We start from the raw sequence: 18261 nt of genomic DNA on the forward strand, positions 1-18261 counted from the left end.
GGGAGGCTGGAGGACAGGCCTCGCGTTGACATTTTGGTATTTCCTCGATACGGCAGGGATTTGAATAATGTCAGCAAAAGCCCACTCTTGTTTGGCTAACAAGAGAGCCTGGTCAAGACACTAATGAATCTTAGAGAGGGGAGATAGAGGCAGCTAAAAGCGAACAGAACGGAGGTTATTGGTGGGCATTCGCAGCCGCGCCAGTACGTGCACGTGTGAGTGCAGAGCTGAACTCCCACCTGATATAAAGGGCAACATGGTTTGTCTTCACAACGAGACATCCGAGTGTTGGCCCTGTACCACGTGTCTTTCACATTGTGTGATTTTATCAGCCCCTCGCTGACAGATTAAGTTTGTCGAATATTTTATCCTCTCCTTGTTTGCTCTATTCTCTTCTGATCATGCTTTGTCTTCGGATAAATAATAAATCGGATGCGTCAGGTATTGGGGTAAACAAAAAGATAATGGAAGGCCATCTCAGATCTTTCAGAGATTTGGTGTCACGGCAGTGAACTCCCCGAAGAGAAGATACAGTCCACGTCTGCAGCTCATGAAAGCAATCAGCAAACATGAGCACAGCAGCTTGGACATGCCTGTTTGTATGTGCTCGAGGATCACGCGTCTAGATCCTCGAACACACAACTGAAGATGAACATGCATTGATGTTCCGTGCATAAGCCGTGGTCACCTGTGTCAGAGCGTCACCACACTGTCGTTGATGCTTCACGTAGAAACTCCTTCATAACAGCACAAATTTAGTCTAAATAATGCATGTGTGTCCATTATCCAGGTCTTGTCTGAAGCACACTATACGCTGCATGTTTTCAAATTCAAAATTATTTAGCTTCTTAATAAATTGTAGTGTTCTGTCCGCCCACTCTGTCATTAAAAACACTAAATAATTGTTCTTCCTTCCTCTTAAGAATAGCTGTCAATCCTCTCTGGGTTAATTTTTGCGTCCGTTTCTGATCTCACTCATCAAATATCAAACAGAAATAACTCACGTACTGGACCTACATACAAATATCAACCGTCTTGTGTTAATCCCGCCACAGTGAAGGCAAAACACCTGCACACTGCACTCATAGCTGCCTTCAGTTTGTTATATACACTATACACGTTCCCCATGTCATACTTTTCACGTGTTTCAGTCCTGCTCACACCAACTCACCATCTGTTCCAGCTGATGTTGTTGACACTGAAACGTGAGCTGGGCGATGGTTTGGTCCCGGCTCCTCAGCTCCTCTCTGAGCAACTGCACTTCCTTAATCAGCTCCTCTGACTGACAACACAGACACACATCCAGTTACCTGCAGTGGGACTAAATATTTAATTTTTGTCTACAGAGTATCAAAACAATCCCTGCTATAGACCTAGGATGAAGTGTTTCACCTGTGATGCAGTGGTATTGTCTTCAGTGTCTTCAGGAACATCTGCTGGAGATTCGGTATCCTCGAGCTACAACCAAACACACACACACACACACACAAACAGTACACGATCAATGACCATTGCCTTCGACATGCCTCAAGAGCAATATGTTGCTCCAGTGGAAGAACGTTACTCTTCAGCACATTTACTCCCCTGACCCTGAACTGTCAGCCACCAGTGTGAGACACCTGAGGCAGCACTGAGTGTTGTTATGAACTTTAATTACATGTATCAACTACAAAGAATTTAGCACTTTTTTTTCTCCCCAAAGGAGATCCACACTTCATATAGACAGAACATAACGCAATAATCTAATTGTATTATTTGGTTATTTTTTTACCAATTGGCATTTGTCATTATTCTTCATCGTTTTTTGCGATGAAGAATAATGACAAATGCCAATAACGGGTCATTTCAGCATAAAAATGACAAAAGGTAAATAATTTAAAATGACATGAAATTGGTTTTTTTTTTTTTAAAGTTCTACTAAATGATAAATATATTGAGTCAAATTCCACCTGCTCCGTATTCAGGTCAGGGAGATTAATTTAGTTACAACCGGCAGTTCCATATGACTGACTGTTGGAACAATAAAGCAAAGATCCATTAGGATTCAGCAAAGCTGGAGGCTCATTTTGAAATCGAGTTGCCGACGGGGCCACAGACATATCTCTCCTCCTGAGGCCATACAGCTAAAGCAGTTGACTAATTGCAGTGAGCACAACAATGCATCTGCAGGAGACATTTGATTGAAATGTGCAAATGTGACTTTTATGTTGTCCAGGGTAAATTGAGTCGAGGCGTTCATTTTACCCAGTGTGCATTGCAAGGTGCCTCTGTGCATGTAGGAGTGTGGGATTTGTGTGTTCATCTCAAACGCAAGAGCACATTTCTGTTGCTGACATATTTTATTTCTCTCCTGTCACACTTTACTCCTCCACTTAAATGTAAATCTCAGACTGACAAACGAAAAGATCTATTAAGTTATCAGATTCACAAAAGCACGGATTTATACATGTATATGCACTCTAACATGAAATCACATAATGTGACAAGAGGAGGAGGCCATGAGCATCGAATATCTTGAAGAAGAAAAGAAATGCTCTGACAAACCGTTTCTTTACCTGTACAAATCTATTTTAACATCACGGCAGCAATACCGTGTGATGACAGGACTCATTACATCGATGTGAATGAACATTTAATAACGTGTGTATACTTGATGTGGAACCGCATTAAAAAATAAAACTAGCTTTGTTCAGCGTTGTCAGACACTACTTTTCATGTTGCAGATGCTGAACACTTGAGGACAATGATGCAGTTTACACCTGACACACTTGAGATAATTATTACATTTAACTCTCTAATACAAAGCTGAAATAAAACACAAAATCCAGACAGTTTACATTCATATACCTAATTATAAGACCAAACCAAAAAAAAGTATGCGAATTGAGGGTGATGCAACAGCATTAGAACGACGACAAACATCTGAGTCTGAGTTTTCTGTCACTGGACAACGCATAGAGAATAAATACAAGTGTTGTATGTGTTTGTGCCTGCAGATCTATACGCCTGCATTCAGAAGTGCCGCTGTACACGTTTGTATTCATTCATCGTGTCGCAACGGTGGGTCGAACCAACCTGTAGTAACGTTTTGAGCCCGAGCAGCTGATTCTTCAGCGAGCTGCAGTCCTGAGTCATGTGCTTGAGTGTGAGTTCATCCAGCATTGCCTTGTAGTCAACCTGCCTGCCTTCCGATGGGACAGGCGTTGAGGAGATCCTTGAAGCCTTGAGACCATCGTAGTGCTGGACAACATGGGCCCTGGGAAAGAGACAAAAAGAGAGAAACAGTCACAGAGAGTCAACAACAGAAAGACGTTCGCTTTGTCTTTTACATTTCTGATTATTACTTCTTCTCTGGCAACACGTATTACTCTTTCAGGCCTAAACAACCTGCTATCATTGTAGAAGTGATCGGGTCCACTCCAGCGATGGTGTCGGCGCCGCTGCCCCTGCCGACCAGCCCTGTCTGAGCGCTCCAAGTGGGACATCCTGTCAGCGTCTATACGGGAAGAATTTAGCACAGACTTAGTCAGAGTAAAGTAACGTGTGCATGTGAGAGATACAAATAAAGAAGAGATAACATATGCACTGTGCCATCTGACCTGAAATGTCTTTTAAACAACGGTGTCTCGGGATGCTGTAGATGCAATATTTTGGAGAATTGCTTCTATTTCTGCTGTTATTTGTTGAAAAAAGTAAATAGTACATCTTTGTGGTTAAAGACAAATATATAATTTAGTTTTCTCCATTTCTCTCTGGCAGTTTCTGTCTATTATTACCACTCCACACAGGTGCACACACACAAACACAAAATGCAAGGCTGCAAGTCAGTTTTGTATATCTTATGGTGATGATTGCTGCTGTGTATATGTTAGATATTCGGCATATATATATCATGATCTGATCCACCTACTCGTATTTCTCTTAACTGTCTCACAAACAAGCGCTCTCCTACACGGTGACAGGCCATTTCATTTTCAAGAAGGTGAGAGGACGAAGTATTTGGTGACACTCAATGGCACATAGCTGTGAAATGAACTGTGACCGCAACTAAATTGACAACTAACAGAGCATGACCCCCAGGTAATCAAAAGGACCCTTGACTTTCTATATTCCAGAGTGCCTTTTGATTGAGAGAAAAGGGAGAAAGAGAGAGAGAAAAAAAAAGGAGGGATAAAGAAATATTGGAAGATTTAAAGGCCCAGCGTAAGTACTGCAGCAGTGGTGGTTGAACTACTTTACCCTGAGCGTCACCACACCGCACAGGAGGAGACGGTCTGCTTCACGCTGAACTGTTACATTCCAGCGTCCCCGATAACCCTTTTTCAGCTCAGAAATAGTCCAATAAAAAGTAAGACAACTGAAATATATTCCAACTTGGGAGAAGAAAAAACGTCCACAAAGGCAGATAAGCTAAGAAAGTGAGTGGAGAGAAATAACTCTCCGTCGAGTCAGTTGGTGAGCAGTTAAAGGGCCAGAGAGGGAAAATCAACTCAAGCCTGCCTGCTTTTGTCTTTGTTGACAGCCTTGTTTTTCTGGGAACTCCCTAGGAACTGCAGCTGGGGAGAAATGACTCTGGTGGTGGTGGTATGAGAGCAGCCACGGTGTCTGGTTTGTGTCCCAGCGAGAAAGTCACCAGCTTAGGGAGGAGACGAAAGAAGCTGGGAAAATATGACACGAGACCCCCTTCTACCTTCCCCTTTTTTAACTCCTCTTCTCCCCTTTCCCCTCTTCCTTTTCTGTGGCAGAGTCAGGGTGCCTTTGGAAGGGAGGGATCACCCTTCCCTATCCCGTGTCTCAGGTCCTGCCCTGTGGGCCGGGTCTAACTGGACTCTTCAACCCGTCTCGCGTTCTCTGGCCAGACCATAGAACGCTATAAATATGACCACTTCCCGAAAGGGAGTAGGAAGGGACGACACTCCAATTCACATTCCTCTGGAGTGAACAGAAGCTCTCTCTCTGTCTCTGTCTCCTTCTCTCCGAGACAAACAGAGCACTGTTTAAAGACGAAAGGATGGCATCAGGGTTGTAAAGCTGCCTCAGTAATGTATACCCAGTTGAAAGTTTATGAGGCACACCTAGGTAAAACAAATGCAGTCGAGTACAACAGGCCAGAACTACTGAAGTGAAGATTACAATGTCTAGTTTTGTTGAAACTGTTTTAGAGAAATCTAACTGTATGGTCATTTTGGAGGATGTACTGAGGGTGGACTAAATATTGTAAATGACTCTTAGTGTAACAGAATATAAATCAAAAGTCAACATCCTCCAATATGACCGTACAGTTAAATCAACACCCCTCAAACATGTTCAAGCTGAGCATAAGGGACTTGATAAAGGTGGACTTCACTGTGGGTATATGTGCATGTGTGCGTGTAATTGTGCCCATCCATATACTTGTATGAGGCATACATGCATTATGTCAGTTAACATTAAAACGTGTGCATTGAAATTATTATAGAATATCGTGCTGGCTTCAGGACTGACATTTTGTTCATACTCCACTTACTATAATTCATTATGGTTCATGACAAATAATATAACTTTTCTTTCCCTTTGTCCCCTCATGTATGTGACACACGTATGTGAATGTGTAACAACACTAACAACACTTATTATGTGTTAATGATCTGACCTGATTAGGTTGCACAACGACCTATAAAACCATATATAGTTGTCTTTACAAAATGAAAATGAGTGACAGAAAACCCCAAGCTGACAATAGATTTGGTTTCCAGACAGGAGAGGTTGGTGATATGTGCTATTAAACTAATCATGTAGACACCATACTGCTGTTGTCAAGGCAATCAAATGTGAAGTCTGCTCCTACGAAGCCTTTAGATGCACTGTGTGTGTGTGTGTGTGTGTGTGTGTGTGTGTGTGTGTGTGTGTGTGCATCTGTTCAAAGAACAGAGCTAGACAGCTGACTGAATACTGCTTTAAATCAGCTGCCTCTCTGTCATTAAAGGCCAGTTGTGTGGCAGAGTTATAATGAAATAACTCTTCCGCAACCACATTTTAAAAGAGTAACAGCACATAATAGACAAGGTGTCCATTAAAAAATGTGAATGGATGTAGCAGAGGTAACTATTCACCCTTGACCATGCGGGATTCAATTTATTCCAGTCATTAGATGCCATGAAAGAATATTACTGGAAATAGAATGCTAAGACCTTGATAATGCATTCATTTATGATCGGAACAGTTCTGCTGGAGGTGTCCAACATCCCGCCAATGAGACTAAAGCTATTGTCTTGGCCATAGAATAACCTCACAGATTTAAATCCTGTGTAGGAGAACTTAGTAATTAGAGAGAGAGAGCGAGAGAGAGCTAACCATGCAAGCCATCCTCTGGGAGGTCCACATCAAGCATGAGGTCATTATCGTCCAAGTCTCCACTCCCCGGAGGGTCCAGGTTGTTCAGGATATCCTGAGAACCCAAAAAATTTCATGTTACAATAATTTCATTCTAATGCATTAGATAACATTATATGTGCATTATAGGCAAATTATGGGTGCATTAGAGTCATTCTATGATGTTGCATCTCGTCAAGTGGTTTTGCTCTGTCGGGCCGACTGCCGGGATCTAATACATGGACCCTAGAGGCCAGACACATGTAACTCTGTGCCGCTTGAGGAACAAAAACAAAACAAGAAGACATAATGCACAAAAGCGCAATTATGCAGATGAAGCCTTTTCCTGTAAATAATAAAGCTTCACAAGCACATTTTTGAGTTGCACATTATTTTGCTCATAAACCTTATTCCAAAATCATACAGTTAGCCAGAAATGGATGTTCATATTAATATGGTTTTGACATAATCCCGTCTGTCCTTGCTCTGATATTGGCAGCATCTTCCAACCGTGCCAAAGCAGCTTTCCATCGTTACTATATTGGAGCACACAAAAGGTTAAATTGATTCTTAACTGACAATTATCTATGTCAATTAAAAGCATTAAGACATAAGAGCTTCAAACATAATTCAATCATTTCATAAAAGAAAAGCCACGATGAGCTCCATTATGCACGGTGCTTTTAATTGCATCATGACATTTCAACATCGATTGTTTCGTTATCTATTCGTTAATATGCACTTTCATTCTCTATGTCATTACTAATAACAATTTGTAATTTACCTTTTTCTTAAACAACATTTCACATTATTCTCTTCCATCCAAAAGATCAGATTATTCCACACATCAGCAGATAACACAACAGAATTCTGGAAAATATTCCTCAATTGTGAACGCTAATTCTGTATTATCATATCTAATTGCTGTATCTTTGGAGGTGTCTTCTGTGGACCCTCGACGCAAAGTCAATGTCTGTTCAGAATCAGAATCAGAATCAGGTTTATTGCCAAAGAATGTTTTCACAAACAAACGAGGAATTTTTTTTGGTGGAAGGTGCAACTTCCACCAATGCGACGGAAAGACAACAAATAATGTGAGAGTGTTTGGGTGTGTGCTTCAAGTGGGTGTTTTTGTTGAAGTGCATGTTAAAAAGTGTGTGTGGAGGAGGAGGAAGAGGAAGGAGGCGGGAAGAGGAGGAGAGAGGGAAGTGGAGAGGTGGGTGGTAGGGGGGGGGGTCAGTCAGTCAGGGGTCCATTCCATCCATTCGACCCGCCGAAAAAAAAAATTTTGTGGTGGTGGTGGGCGGGTGGACGATGATGGAGCCTCCGCCCGAGGGAGGAGGAGGAGGTCAGGGTGTCCAGGGTGGGAGGGGGTGGGGTTCTCTTCTATCTCGCCCTGGAGGAAGCAGATTGCAGCCCGATAACCCTCTCGGCCGAGGATGATGATGCCTGCAGCCTGCGCTTTGTTTTTGCTGTGGCTGTGCAGGGTGCCAGGTGATGGACTCAACGATGGCCGTGTAGAAACTACCATATCATCTTCCTGGGCAGTTTTTTTTTCCTCAGCCCTCAGGAAGGGTGATGGAGGGATGATGTTCAGCTCCACTGAGGGTGGGAGATGATGGAGCCAGGGCGGTAAGACTCCACAGCGCGTCGACAGGGTCACAGGATGGAGGAGGGGGGGGGGGGCTGGGGCCTCCTGAACAACCACCATCACTCTCCACTGTCTTCAGTTGAGCTCTGTTGTTGGTTTTCAGGTGGCACAGTCAGTCAGTCAGTCCTCCCACCCACTGTCTGTCCCCCCCACCAGAATGAGAGAGAGGAGAGGTGTCATCCGTCATCTTTGGGAGCTTGACCGGATGGTGTACAGGGAGAAGCAGAGAGAGAACACAGCCTTGGGGGGGGGGCTGGTGGTCCGGTGTCCGGGAGCCTGCCAGCCTCACGTGCTGCTCACTGTGCGCTTCAGAGGTCGTCCACCTGTGTCTGTGAGTCACCTGCAGGTGGAGTCAGCTGGGCTGCAGTGCAGCAGGATGATGGTGTTGAAGGATGAGCTGAAGGAGCAGAAGGCAGAGCAAAGTCCATCCTGGGGAGTCCAGGGAGGATGGAGGATGATGGGATGGGGTGGTGATGAAGTGTTGGGTGCAGTGCACTGCATGCGAACTTGTTGGTGCTGGGGTGGGTCAGGGGTGGGGGAGTGGTGTGAGATGGTCTTGAGGTGTGACAGGACCACCCGTTCAAAGGACTTCATGACCACAGGGGCGATGGGTCATGCCTGGTATCATTGGTGTCCTGTGATCTTGGACTTTTGGATGGGGGGATGATGATGGTGGGCAGCCTGGATGAAGCAGGCTGGGTGTCAGGAGAGTGGTGAAGATGAGCTTGAACACGTCGACAGCTGGTCAGCACAGTGCTTCAGGGTGGAGGGGGAGACCGTTATCAAAATGCATCTCAACAGCAGCTTTGAGCCACTTAAGTTGAAACAAACCTTCTCATCCTCAGAATATGCAGTGAGTCTGACTGCTGCGCAGCCGTCTATACCGAACCATTCAAAAGCATATACCCAAAATGAAAGGACTGAATCAATAGTTCAAAGCGTTATCCATCTTCAAGGCAATTGTGTGCTCCATGAAACTAAATTGATAGGGCTTTGAGAAGAAATAAAAGACAAGCATAAAATGGCTCATTATAGGAAATGTGTTGCATAACTGGCTGGTACTCAGTGTTTTAGACTTAACAAAGAAGGAATAATGAAGGGAAAATGAATAAACAACACACATTTCTGGAGCTATCCAAATACTGTCAACCAAGATGTGGGTGGAATCTTTGTTGTTTGATAAATTACCCTGTTTCGTGTGTTTCATCCATTCTCACTTCCTTACTCTCCTCAGATGCATGTCTGCTCTCATCTCTCTTCCCTTATATTCTCTCTCTTTCAGAAACAGACACTCACACAGTAAATGTGAGCGACATATTTACCTCAGTATTGTGATCCTGTGATACAGTACAGAGCTATAAGTACACTCTTCCTCCACTCCATACATTTCCCCTGGATCTATTCAGTTGTCTGACAGTTCAACTGTTAAAAAGACCCCGTGTACAGTTGCATCAGCAGCAGCTTCGAGTCTTCCATCAGAGTTTGATAGGAATCACAGCTCAGTGCAAAATCATGAGGAAAGTGGAAAAACACTCCGATGGATAATGGCCTCTAAAAGACTCGATGTGCTGGTGTTGAGAGCTGCAGTGGGTTGTTTTTTTCGCCAGATGGATGACCCCAAATCACATCCATGTGGACATCTTGTGCACTTTTTACATGTAGTTCGATCACAGTCGTCTATAAAATGTAGCAAACTTCAAATAAAATTAAAATGTAATGGGGACGAATCACTAATTTCAAAAATAAATGTTCAGAACATACATTGCTTTGGCCTGTATCGTGATTACATCATTATGGTAGGGAATGTAATTTGATAGAATTGTATTGCCAGTTACATTGAAGATTTTTTTTTCCATCTTACATTCTTCTCACATACTGGACACACATGAGTACAATGTGGTGCAATGCCTTGTCGTTTGAGGACAGGAGGAGCCACCCCACTCCATATCCGAGCAGTGACTCATAACCCCGTAGTAGTGTATTGATAACCACCCAATGTATTCTTTTTGCACTCCGTCTTTGTTGTCACGGAGATCAGCTCAAGAGCTTTAAGAGCAAACCCCACGTGGACTGAGATTACACAACAGCAAATGCTCAGGAGATATATCCAGCGTGCCCGGTGCATTTACTATATTTTGTTTTGCTGATGTGTTGCTGAGCAAGATGTTCAATCATTTCCCACTACAGGGACGCTGCACTCTGACCTCTTCCATATACAAACTATGTTAAACTATGTTAATAAGGAATTCAAGTCATTGCATGAGTTGTGGACCCTCGACAGCGAAGTCAATATTTGTTATGCACCGGTATCAAAAATGCATTTCTACAGCAGCTTCGAGCCAATTAAGTCATAGCTGGTGAGCTTGCTCTCACTAAAGGAATAGTGATTTGACTTGTCGGAGTACATGAATTTGACACATGACATGCATATTTCTCCATCCATCTTGGACTGGTTGTCCAAAAACCCTGCAGCATAAGCAGCATTCAGAATTGGAAAAGTCTACCAGCATACTCAGTTTCATGGCACACTCTCTGATCCCACCTTAAAACCTCACTGGGAAGGTTCTGAGGCTGAACTTGTGGGGCATTAAAGGCTCATTCCAGGTCCCCCGATTCTACACGTTGCTTTCTTTAACCTCCTGTTGCCTTCGGGTCAATTTGACCCGATTCAATATTTAACCCTCCTGCCGCCTTCGGGTCAATTTGACCCGATTCAATGTTTAATGTCGGTGTTCTTTCGGTAGTCAACAAACAAACATAAAGTACCTCACACTTAAACTTGGAAAACAATATTAATTCTAGTAATTTTCTGGAGATTTTAATAGCTGGGGTCAAATTGACCCCAAGGGTAAAATATGTCAGTAAATATAAAGGTAACAGAAGGGTCAAACATTGAATCGGGTCAAATTGACCCGAAGGCAACAGGAGGGTTAAGAGTATCTTTTGGGGATCTCGGATAGAAGTTTGGTATTTGTGGACTGAATGTAAATAAGCATCGTGGCACACAATGAGCCAAAAAAGGCAGCAGATTTTCTGTTCAAACTAATTGAATAAAACCCACACACTTCAGCGTTACATAAAGTGTTTCAAATCAATAAGTGCTCTATAAAGTTCAGACTCTTCACAGATGTCTCTGTCTTTCTCTTCTCTTCCTCTTAGCTTGTAATGCTACTCTGTCAGAGACGAGGGCTAGAAATAAACATCAAACCATTTTTTCAAGGATGATTAATTTTCTGAAGGTCAAATATATTGAAAAGTAATGACCTGAAATATACAGAAAGACTACGTGATTGCGTATGCGATTTAAATAGAAAATGACAGAAATGTGCATGGGGAAGATGTGTGTGTGTGTCTGTGTGTGTGTGTGGGGGGGGGGGGGCATTAGCAACCCTACTTAACAGAACCATTTCTTATAAGATGACTTGGGACTCGCTAGTGTTTTTGATGGAGGACATGTCCTCTACCCCAATCATTTCCAAATGTCATAGCAATCAATTGCCGTCCTTGAACTAAGACCATTTATATAAAAATTGTAATAGAAATCCATTTTCATTGTCTGTCTTACTGAATGTCGCGGACAATCGGATTGCAATTGTTCTGTGGTACGACTGAATAAAACCTGTGTGAGGTGTGTTAAATGAGGGATAATCCTGTTCACCCACTGTAAAGGTTTTATTGTTCCGACAGCGATAATTGGTTGTTTGAGAAACGAACGAACAATTCTTAAATCCAAAATTATGGATTCATAAAGAAATATACAGAAAACCAGAAAATTTGAATTTGTATGTTTGTTTCGATTCTTGGTTATAATAGTGATTATGATAATGTCTCACACTTAAACGCCTTCCAAGTTGCTTTTTGTATTTTCAATTTTCATAGCATCAGACATGCTTTCCAGTTTTACAGCCTGTTGTGACCTTTTGGGGGAGTGTTTCTTCAGTGTCCGTGCAGAGTAATACAGAAGTGTTTGAAATGTTCCTTATTTCCATCATGGAAACTCTAAACCATAGTTACCAGTGGGCAAAATGCTTCCTCAGTCCCCAGCCAGAGGAATATCTCTATGCATTAAATTAGTTTTCACTGTAGCAAAGTCTCAAAGCATCATGCCGTGACTCCTGTGTACCGTTACGCCCTTTACTGGACAAATATTGTTACCAATGGCAATATACTTTATATTAACACGGTATTTCCGTCGTGTTATGCGATTCACAGGCCAACAGAAGGCGTGCGGAGGAGGCACATTGGAATGAAATGGTTTGATGAGTGATGGCAGCTGCAGAATGGAGCTAAATACAGTTACGTAACCCTAAAATATGTATGTCTTTCTTGCTTTATCTTGTTCACATGTTCTTTGGGGCTCAATATGTGTGTATTGTTGAGGAAATGACAACAGTGTGCTGAACGTGTGTATACCTTGGACATAAAACAGACTACGTCGACACATGAATCATGTTGCACTCGATCCCAAACAAGCACAACCCTCGGGTTTCTGTGCCGTTTACCCATTGTTTACACATTGTACTGTACATTGAATGGGGTTTGTTTCTAATATGTAGTTACTGTTATTCACAATATAAGTAGTTTAATTTGGTTGTTTATTGCTTTATATAATTTTAATATAATGATGATAATGATGACTGCCTTTTGAGAGTGAGTTATTTGGAATCTTTATGCTTTGCACATTTGATTTATTTTGTATTTGTATTTTGTAATGTGATGAGTCATTCTCCCGAAAAAATATTTAAACAAATACTTCGTAGCAGATTTCGGGAAATCCATCCACAACCTAGACATTTTCTTTCGGAAATAAAATTCTAAAATAGACAGCCATAGCTGAAGGTGCTGGAGCTGTAGACTATCAAACTTTATTTTAAAAAAGCATCCGTACCTTCAAATATGTTCAGAAAACTTTTTCATAAAGTGAGCTTTCGGTCAGAGACCTTTTTCAAGGCAAGAGTAGGAAGCAAGTGAATGTAGCAGTACAAAATAATTGGATTAATCTTAATGCAGAACACTGTGCGGCTAAGTATTAAGGTAATTGTAGTCCTGTGTATGATTTACTACAAGTGAAAGACTAATCAAGTATTAAATTAAACTTTGCTTTGACATTACGTTCAAGTTTTCTCGTTAATAACATTTAAGCAGCAACAAACTAGAACAAATGTTATTGCAAAACATGAGACAGATGCACTGTGTCATGGTCAATCATGTAACTGCAAGTACAATATAGTAAATAATCTGAACATACTTCATAAACCATTGTCTGTGAAAAGGTCCGGGTTCTGCTTTTATGCTACGAATCAGCTAATATATTATTGCCTTTATCTGTCACATGGGACCAATAAGTAGCCAATTTAAGATGTATAATATGTGAGGGCCAGTTGAGAAACAGAGTGGTTCTAAAAAGCAGCATGGTAATGATCTCTAGGAAAATAATAGTCACTGTGGTCAGAAAATACAGGGAGTCATCGTGGATAATGATCGGAAGTATAGGCTGTAATTTTTGGAATGACTCAGGCAGCAGTTGTGACAGGTTGTCTGTGATGGTTTCCACTAAAAGCATTGAACGCTTCAAAACAGGTGCACAAACAACACTGTTCATCTTTAGAGGGCTGCTGCTGTCAATTTAAAACCAAGACAAACAAAGGCAGGTGAGCAATTAAGCCTCATTAATGCAACAGCGTAGCCGGTTCACTGGCAGCATGTTCCATAAATGGCTCAGCATTATGCAGACCCCACTCATTTAAACACTAATGAAATGACCTGTCTCAACCAGGCAAACAAACTTTTAAAAAAAGACAAATATTAGAGGCTGAATAAATAAATCAGAGATAAGAGGCAGCGGTAACTCTGTGGCTTTGAGGAGGCAAAGGGAGAGCGAGAGGATCGATGCTGCGTGGAGGGACACTGGATGTCTTAATATCGGCTAACTCCTTGAACTGAGAGGTAAATACAGAGGGGAGACAAATCAGTGCAATAGCACAACAAAAGCAAACTGCTCTTCCCATCCTACAGACACAATTTCAATGGAAATTAAATATTAAAAGCTTCACAGAGGTAATATGTATTGAACTAGATTGTAATTCACTTCACAGTTGTTGCTATAATTGTGTCCACCCCTATGTAAATACTACAAAGCACCTATTCCACTTTTCCAGCTATAGCTCTTCCCCAAACTCTATGCATCTATGATTACGTGAATACTCTAAAATACTTCAACCATTGAAATGTAAATTGTACCCGAGTCTACTGATTCTTTTGCACTACCTGATAAATTGCTTAGAGGCCTGGGAGACATTATCATTCACTGAGAAGTGGCCCCTCTGTTTTACAATGCCAATTGTGTGAAGCTGGTACAGCACCGAGCTGCACAGTGCATCATGGGGCTGCTATTATCAGCCCACTCCTTGTTTCTGAACAGAGGCATAAGAATGAGCCATATAGAGCCAGAAAAATACTGGGACACACAAACCAGGAGCGCGAGCATTAAGGATGCACAGTGCCTCCAAGTGGACTGATCACGCTACTGCGGCATAGCGAACTAACCCTGCTCAGAGCTGAAAATCAAATTAATTCTCTCCTGCCAACAAGAAACAAACACAGGGGGGGGTTTTGCTTACACAAATGCGATAAACGGCAGTTCCAGTCTTTCTTGAGAGGGTTTATTGTTCTTTTTGCTTGAAGCCACGCCTGCCTTTTTAGAAGATTCAAATTGGGCCTAATTACCCTGAATGTATTTTTCTGGAGCATCTAAGAGCAGGAGTAGCTTTCAAGGCAAACTATAAACATTTCGTTAAAATACACAACAACAAAAAACATTGATGCATTGTTTGATGCCTCAACGTTGTCATTACAAACCACATGAATACCGCAGGATACGTCTGAAAGTATTATGAATCATTTTGGACACGGACATTCCTTTTTGACCGGATTATATTCATGGGTTTTCTTTATAGTTTGCTCATTACTAGGGCATATTTACTCAGTGAACAAGGGATGAATGAGTGAGTGACACAAACAGATGAAAAGAGGAATAAGAGGAAAGGGGGTGGGATAGAAAGCGCTTAGTTCAGCCAATTACAGTGAGTGGGCTCATTTCCTCGAATGAAATACCTCAGTTAAATATATCAAAAGGCCCACTCCCTTCAGAGCTTATCTTCACACCCACCTCAGCAATCAGTCCCTCCAGTAAGTCTCTCCCTTTCGCTTTCAGGTTCTACTCGTTTCCTCTTTACTCAGTCGACAGGCGCCATCAGACCTGCCCCTCTCTCACAGGACTAACATTATATGTTCAGTCGAGCTATACTGAGAGAGAGCTTTGGTAGCACGCAACATCAGGTAAAGGAAATGTCCTGTTTTCCAGAAAGGTTTCAGACAAGCCGCAAAATTGCAACTCATTCCTTTCCTCCACATGTTTGTTGGTGGGATGATGGCAGCTAGCGATGCAATAACAGTCTCCAGTTACACGCACAGGAGACATCCTCTGGTCAAGCCTTGTGGCCGTTTCATTCTGGTAGGATCAAACAGTTATTGGATTTGGGCTCTACATCTCTCTATTCTCTAATCTCCCTCTCTTTGCACAATTATTTCTAATACACATTTACATGATATTATGATGTACATTAATAACAGCCTAATTAAGTGCCGACCTGCAGGCAAGTCATGTGAAGAGTATCAAAATCAGTCGAAGAGGCTTCTTTTAGGACTCTCATCTCAATTCTCTCATCCATGTTTGACTATTCTCAAAGTTTTATTTGGAATAATGTGTCACTTTATGAAGATTTAGGTGGATCCCGTGATGTTGAAATACATTCATGAGCTATCGTCTCCAGTCTGCTATTACGGAATGTCTATTACATTTTTCCTTATCAAAACGTCTAACAAGTCCACCCCATGATGACAGGATTGAACTAATCTGCTACACAATCCCCCCCCACCCCCAGTTGCTGGAGAATCCATCACACACACAGTTGCTAGAGAATCCATTTTTGTGAGATAAATACATTTACATTTTCAGTGAGTCGAAGTTCGTGTCAACCTCACCGGGTACAAGTAGTAAAGACATAAAGCTTATTATATAATTTCTAATCCAGCTCCTTTTAAACTCTTTATGCATTCCTGAGAGCAGGTGCCGTGGTACAGGAATACAGAGGACCAAAGTGAAGGCCAGCGATGCTATTAACATGCAGTCGGAGTTCCTCTCGGGGAGAGAGAGGCCTTGGCATGAAACCAACAGCGAGAGTCGACAGAAACCTCTAGACAGTTTTGCTTTCCTTTTCAGTCTTTGTTCTGCCCGTTTAATCCCTAATTATAGAAGGAAGGAGGAATTATTTAAAAGTGGAACTGCTTAATGGACTAAACCACAAAGAGTGTGTGTGTCTTGCTAAAAAGGCCTGTAGTTGAAACCAGGTCTTCAAGGACAGTACGGTATACTGTACAAATGCGCCTGCAAGTGTCCTTTAAGTATATTAGCTGAACAAACTCACCTCACTACTAAAAGAAGCAGAGCTTAATGACATAACAAATAAGATCTACATTAGTGTACAGCATAACAAACACTTTGATGGACCAACTTTAAAAGAAAGTCAGAGTCAGATATATTTAGTCAGTATGCAGTGTGATTGAGGATAATCTAGTTTTTGCTCCTGAAGCTAACGGTAAGTATGTTGTGTTTTAAAATGTTGTTATTACAGGCCAACATTTTTAGTCTTTTGAGCTAATCTTATGATGCTTGAATTCTTGTTTGCAGTGCCCATGTTAATAATAATGACTTTATTTATACAGCACAAATTAAAAACAGGATTCAAGGCAATGCAGTGACAGAAAGCCAAACAGCGAGGCCGGCTAAGAGCAAGAGAACACAAAGGTAAAAGACAAAACACTATAATTGATATAAACAATAAAATAAATATCAATGAAATAGATACAAATAAAGAAAGAGAAAAGAAGCACTAAAAGACCATAAACGGACGATAAAAATACATCCCAGAAAGCAGGTCTATAAAAATAGGTTCAAATTGATTTAAAAGAGATTACTGATTCTGCGAGCCTTAACTCCCCGGGCAGGTCGTTCCCAAGCAAATGGACCCTGATGGCCAAAGCACATCCGTTAGTTTTAAGCTTCGACTTTGGAACAGCCAGGAGGCCTCATCTGACGATCAAAGGCTGCACTCCCGCTCATATTAGGTCAGCACGTCTTCTATGTAGCTGAGGGGCCAGAGCCAGAAGTCCGTTAAAAATGGATCAGTAATATCTTAAAATCAATCTTGAAGTGAACAGGGAGCCATTGGAGAGAAGACATGAATAGAGTGATATGATGTGATGTCAGTGAGAAGCATAGCTGCTGCATTATGCAAAAGCTGGAGGCATTGGTTCGTTCAAAGAACTCCATCATAGTCTGTATCAGACCACTCCTCACTAACTAGTTCACCATATTTCATGAAACCTGACTAAGAAACTGACAATCTTTTATTTAATCCGACTAAGTATTTCACCATCTATTATTAAGGTGTCATAACCTTTACATTTCTGTCAACTCTCTCAGTCACACATGCCTAGTCTTTGCCAACTAGCAATCAATTTATGACGTTTTAAGCCTTTTGTAACCCTATTTTCGCTAAAAGGTTTTGGCTGCTCTCCATCCCTCTCCCATGTTGAAATATGCAACAGAGCAATCTATCAGCTGGCATTGGGCAAGAAAGAGTGCAGAGCAATGGGGGCTTGTTGGCGGACCTTACAATAAGAGTGCTTACTTTATCAGTTTTATATGAAAGTGAGATATTCTACTTCAAAACATAGAGAGCTTAAACTCATAGTGGATTTAAATACCATAAATTATTCAAGACAGTGGCAAGAAGTGGAACCAGGGGGAGTTTTTTTTCAAAAGACCGAATATTAGGACTAAAAAATTAACAAAAGGTTATGTTTCTTCTTCTTTTTCACATTGTACACGTCACAATTCAATAAAAGCTGGAATCTAGGACTCACCATGCTGTTGAGCTCTGACTCCTCATAGCCGTCACAGGGATGAGCCCTAGGCCCCTCAAGGGGCTCAAGACCATCCTCATCCCACATGTAGGTTCCACCAGAGCTGTTGGAGGGCGACGGCTCCACAGACGAAGCCTGAAGGACATCACTCTGCTCGGAAGACAACACTAGTGGACCCTGGGAGTCCTGCATAGGGCTTTCTTCTTTATGCACTGCTGAAGATATATAGACGCTGTGACACAAATGTAACACACATTTCTAAAAGAATATTC

At 41.8% G+C, this 18261-nt stretch overlaps 1 protein-coding gene across 3 annotated transcripts in view; it reads right to left on the bottom strand.

Annotated features, from left to right (window-relative positions):
* Window positions 1–18261, bottom strand: part of ccser2a (coiled-coil serine-rich protein 2a) — a 50461-nt gene that overhangs the window by 17492 nt on the left and 14708 nt on the right. For 2 of the 3 annotated variants that reach the window (XM_056434966.1, XM_056434968.1), the window contains exons 3-8: window positions 17990–18204; window positions 6334–6427; window positions 3388–3496; window positions 3076–3256; window positions 1393–1458; window positions 1172–1282 (exon numbers count right to left, since the gene is read on the bottom strand). In XM_056434966.1, the coding sequence (XP_056290941.1) occupies window positions 1172–1282; window positions 1393–1458; window positions 3076–3256; window positions 3388–3496; window positions 6334–6427; window positions 17990–18204 (776 nt within the window). The remainder of the gene's footprint in view (window positions 1–1171; window positions 1283–1392; window positions 1459–3075; window positions 3257–3387; window positions 3497–6333; window positions 6428–17989; window positions 18205–18261) is intronic. The other variant, XM_056434967.1, reaches the window with a different exon arrangement.

This window comes from Pseudoliparis swirei, chromosome 17 (genome assembly GCF_029220125.1).
Source record: "Pseudoliparis swirei isolate HS2019 ecotype Mariana Trench chromosome 17, NWPU_hadal_v1, whole genome shotgun sequence".
NCBI lineage: Eukaryota > Metazoa > Chordata > Actinopteri > Perciformes > Liparidae > Pseudoliparis > Pseudoliparis swirei.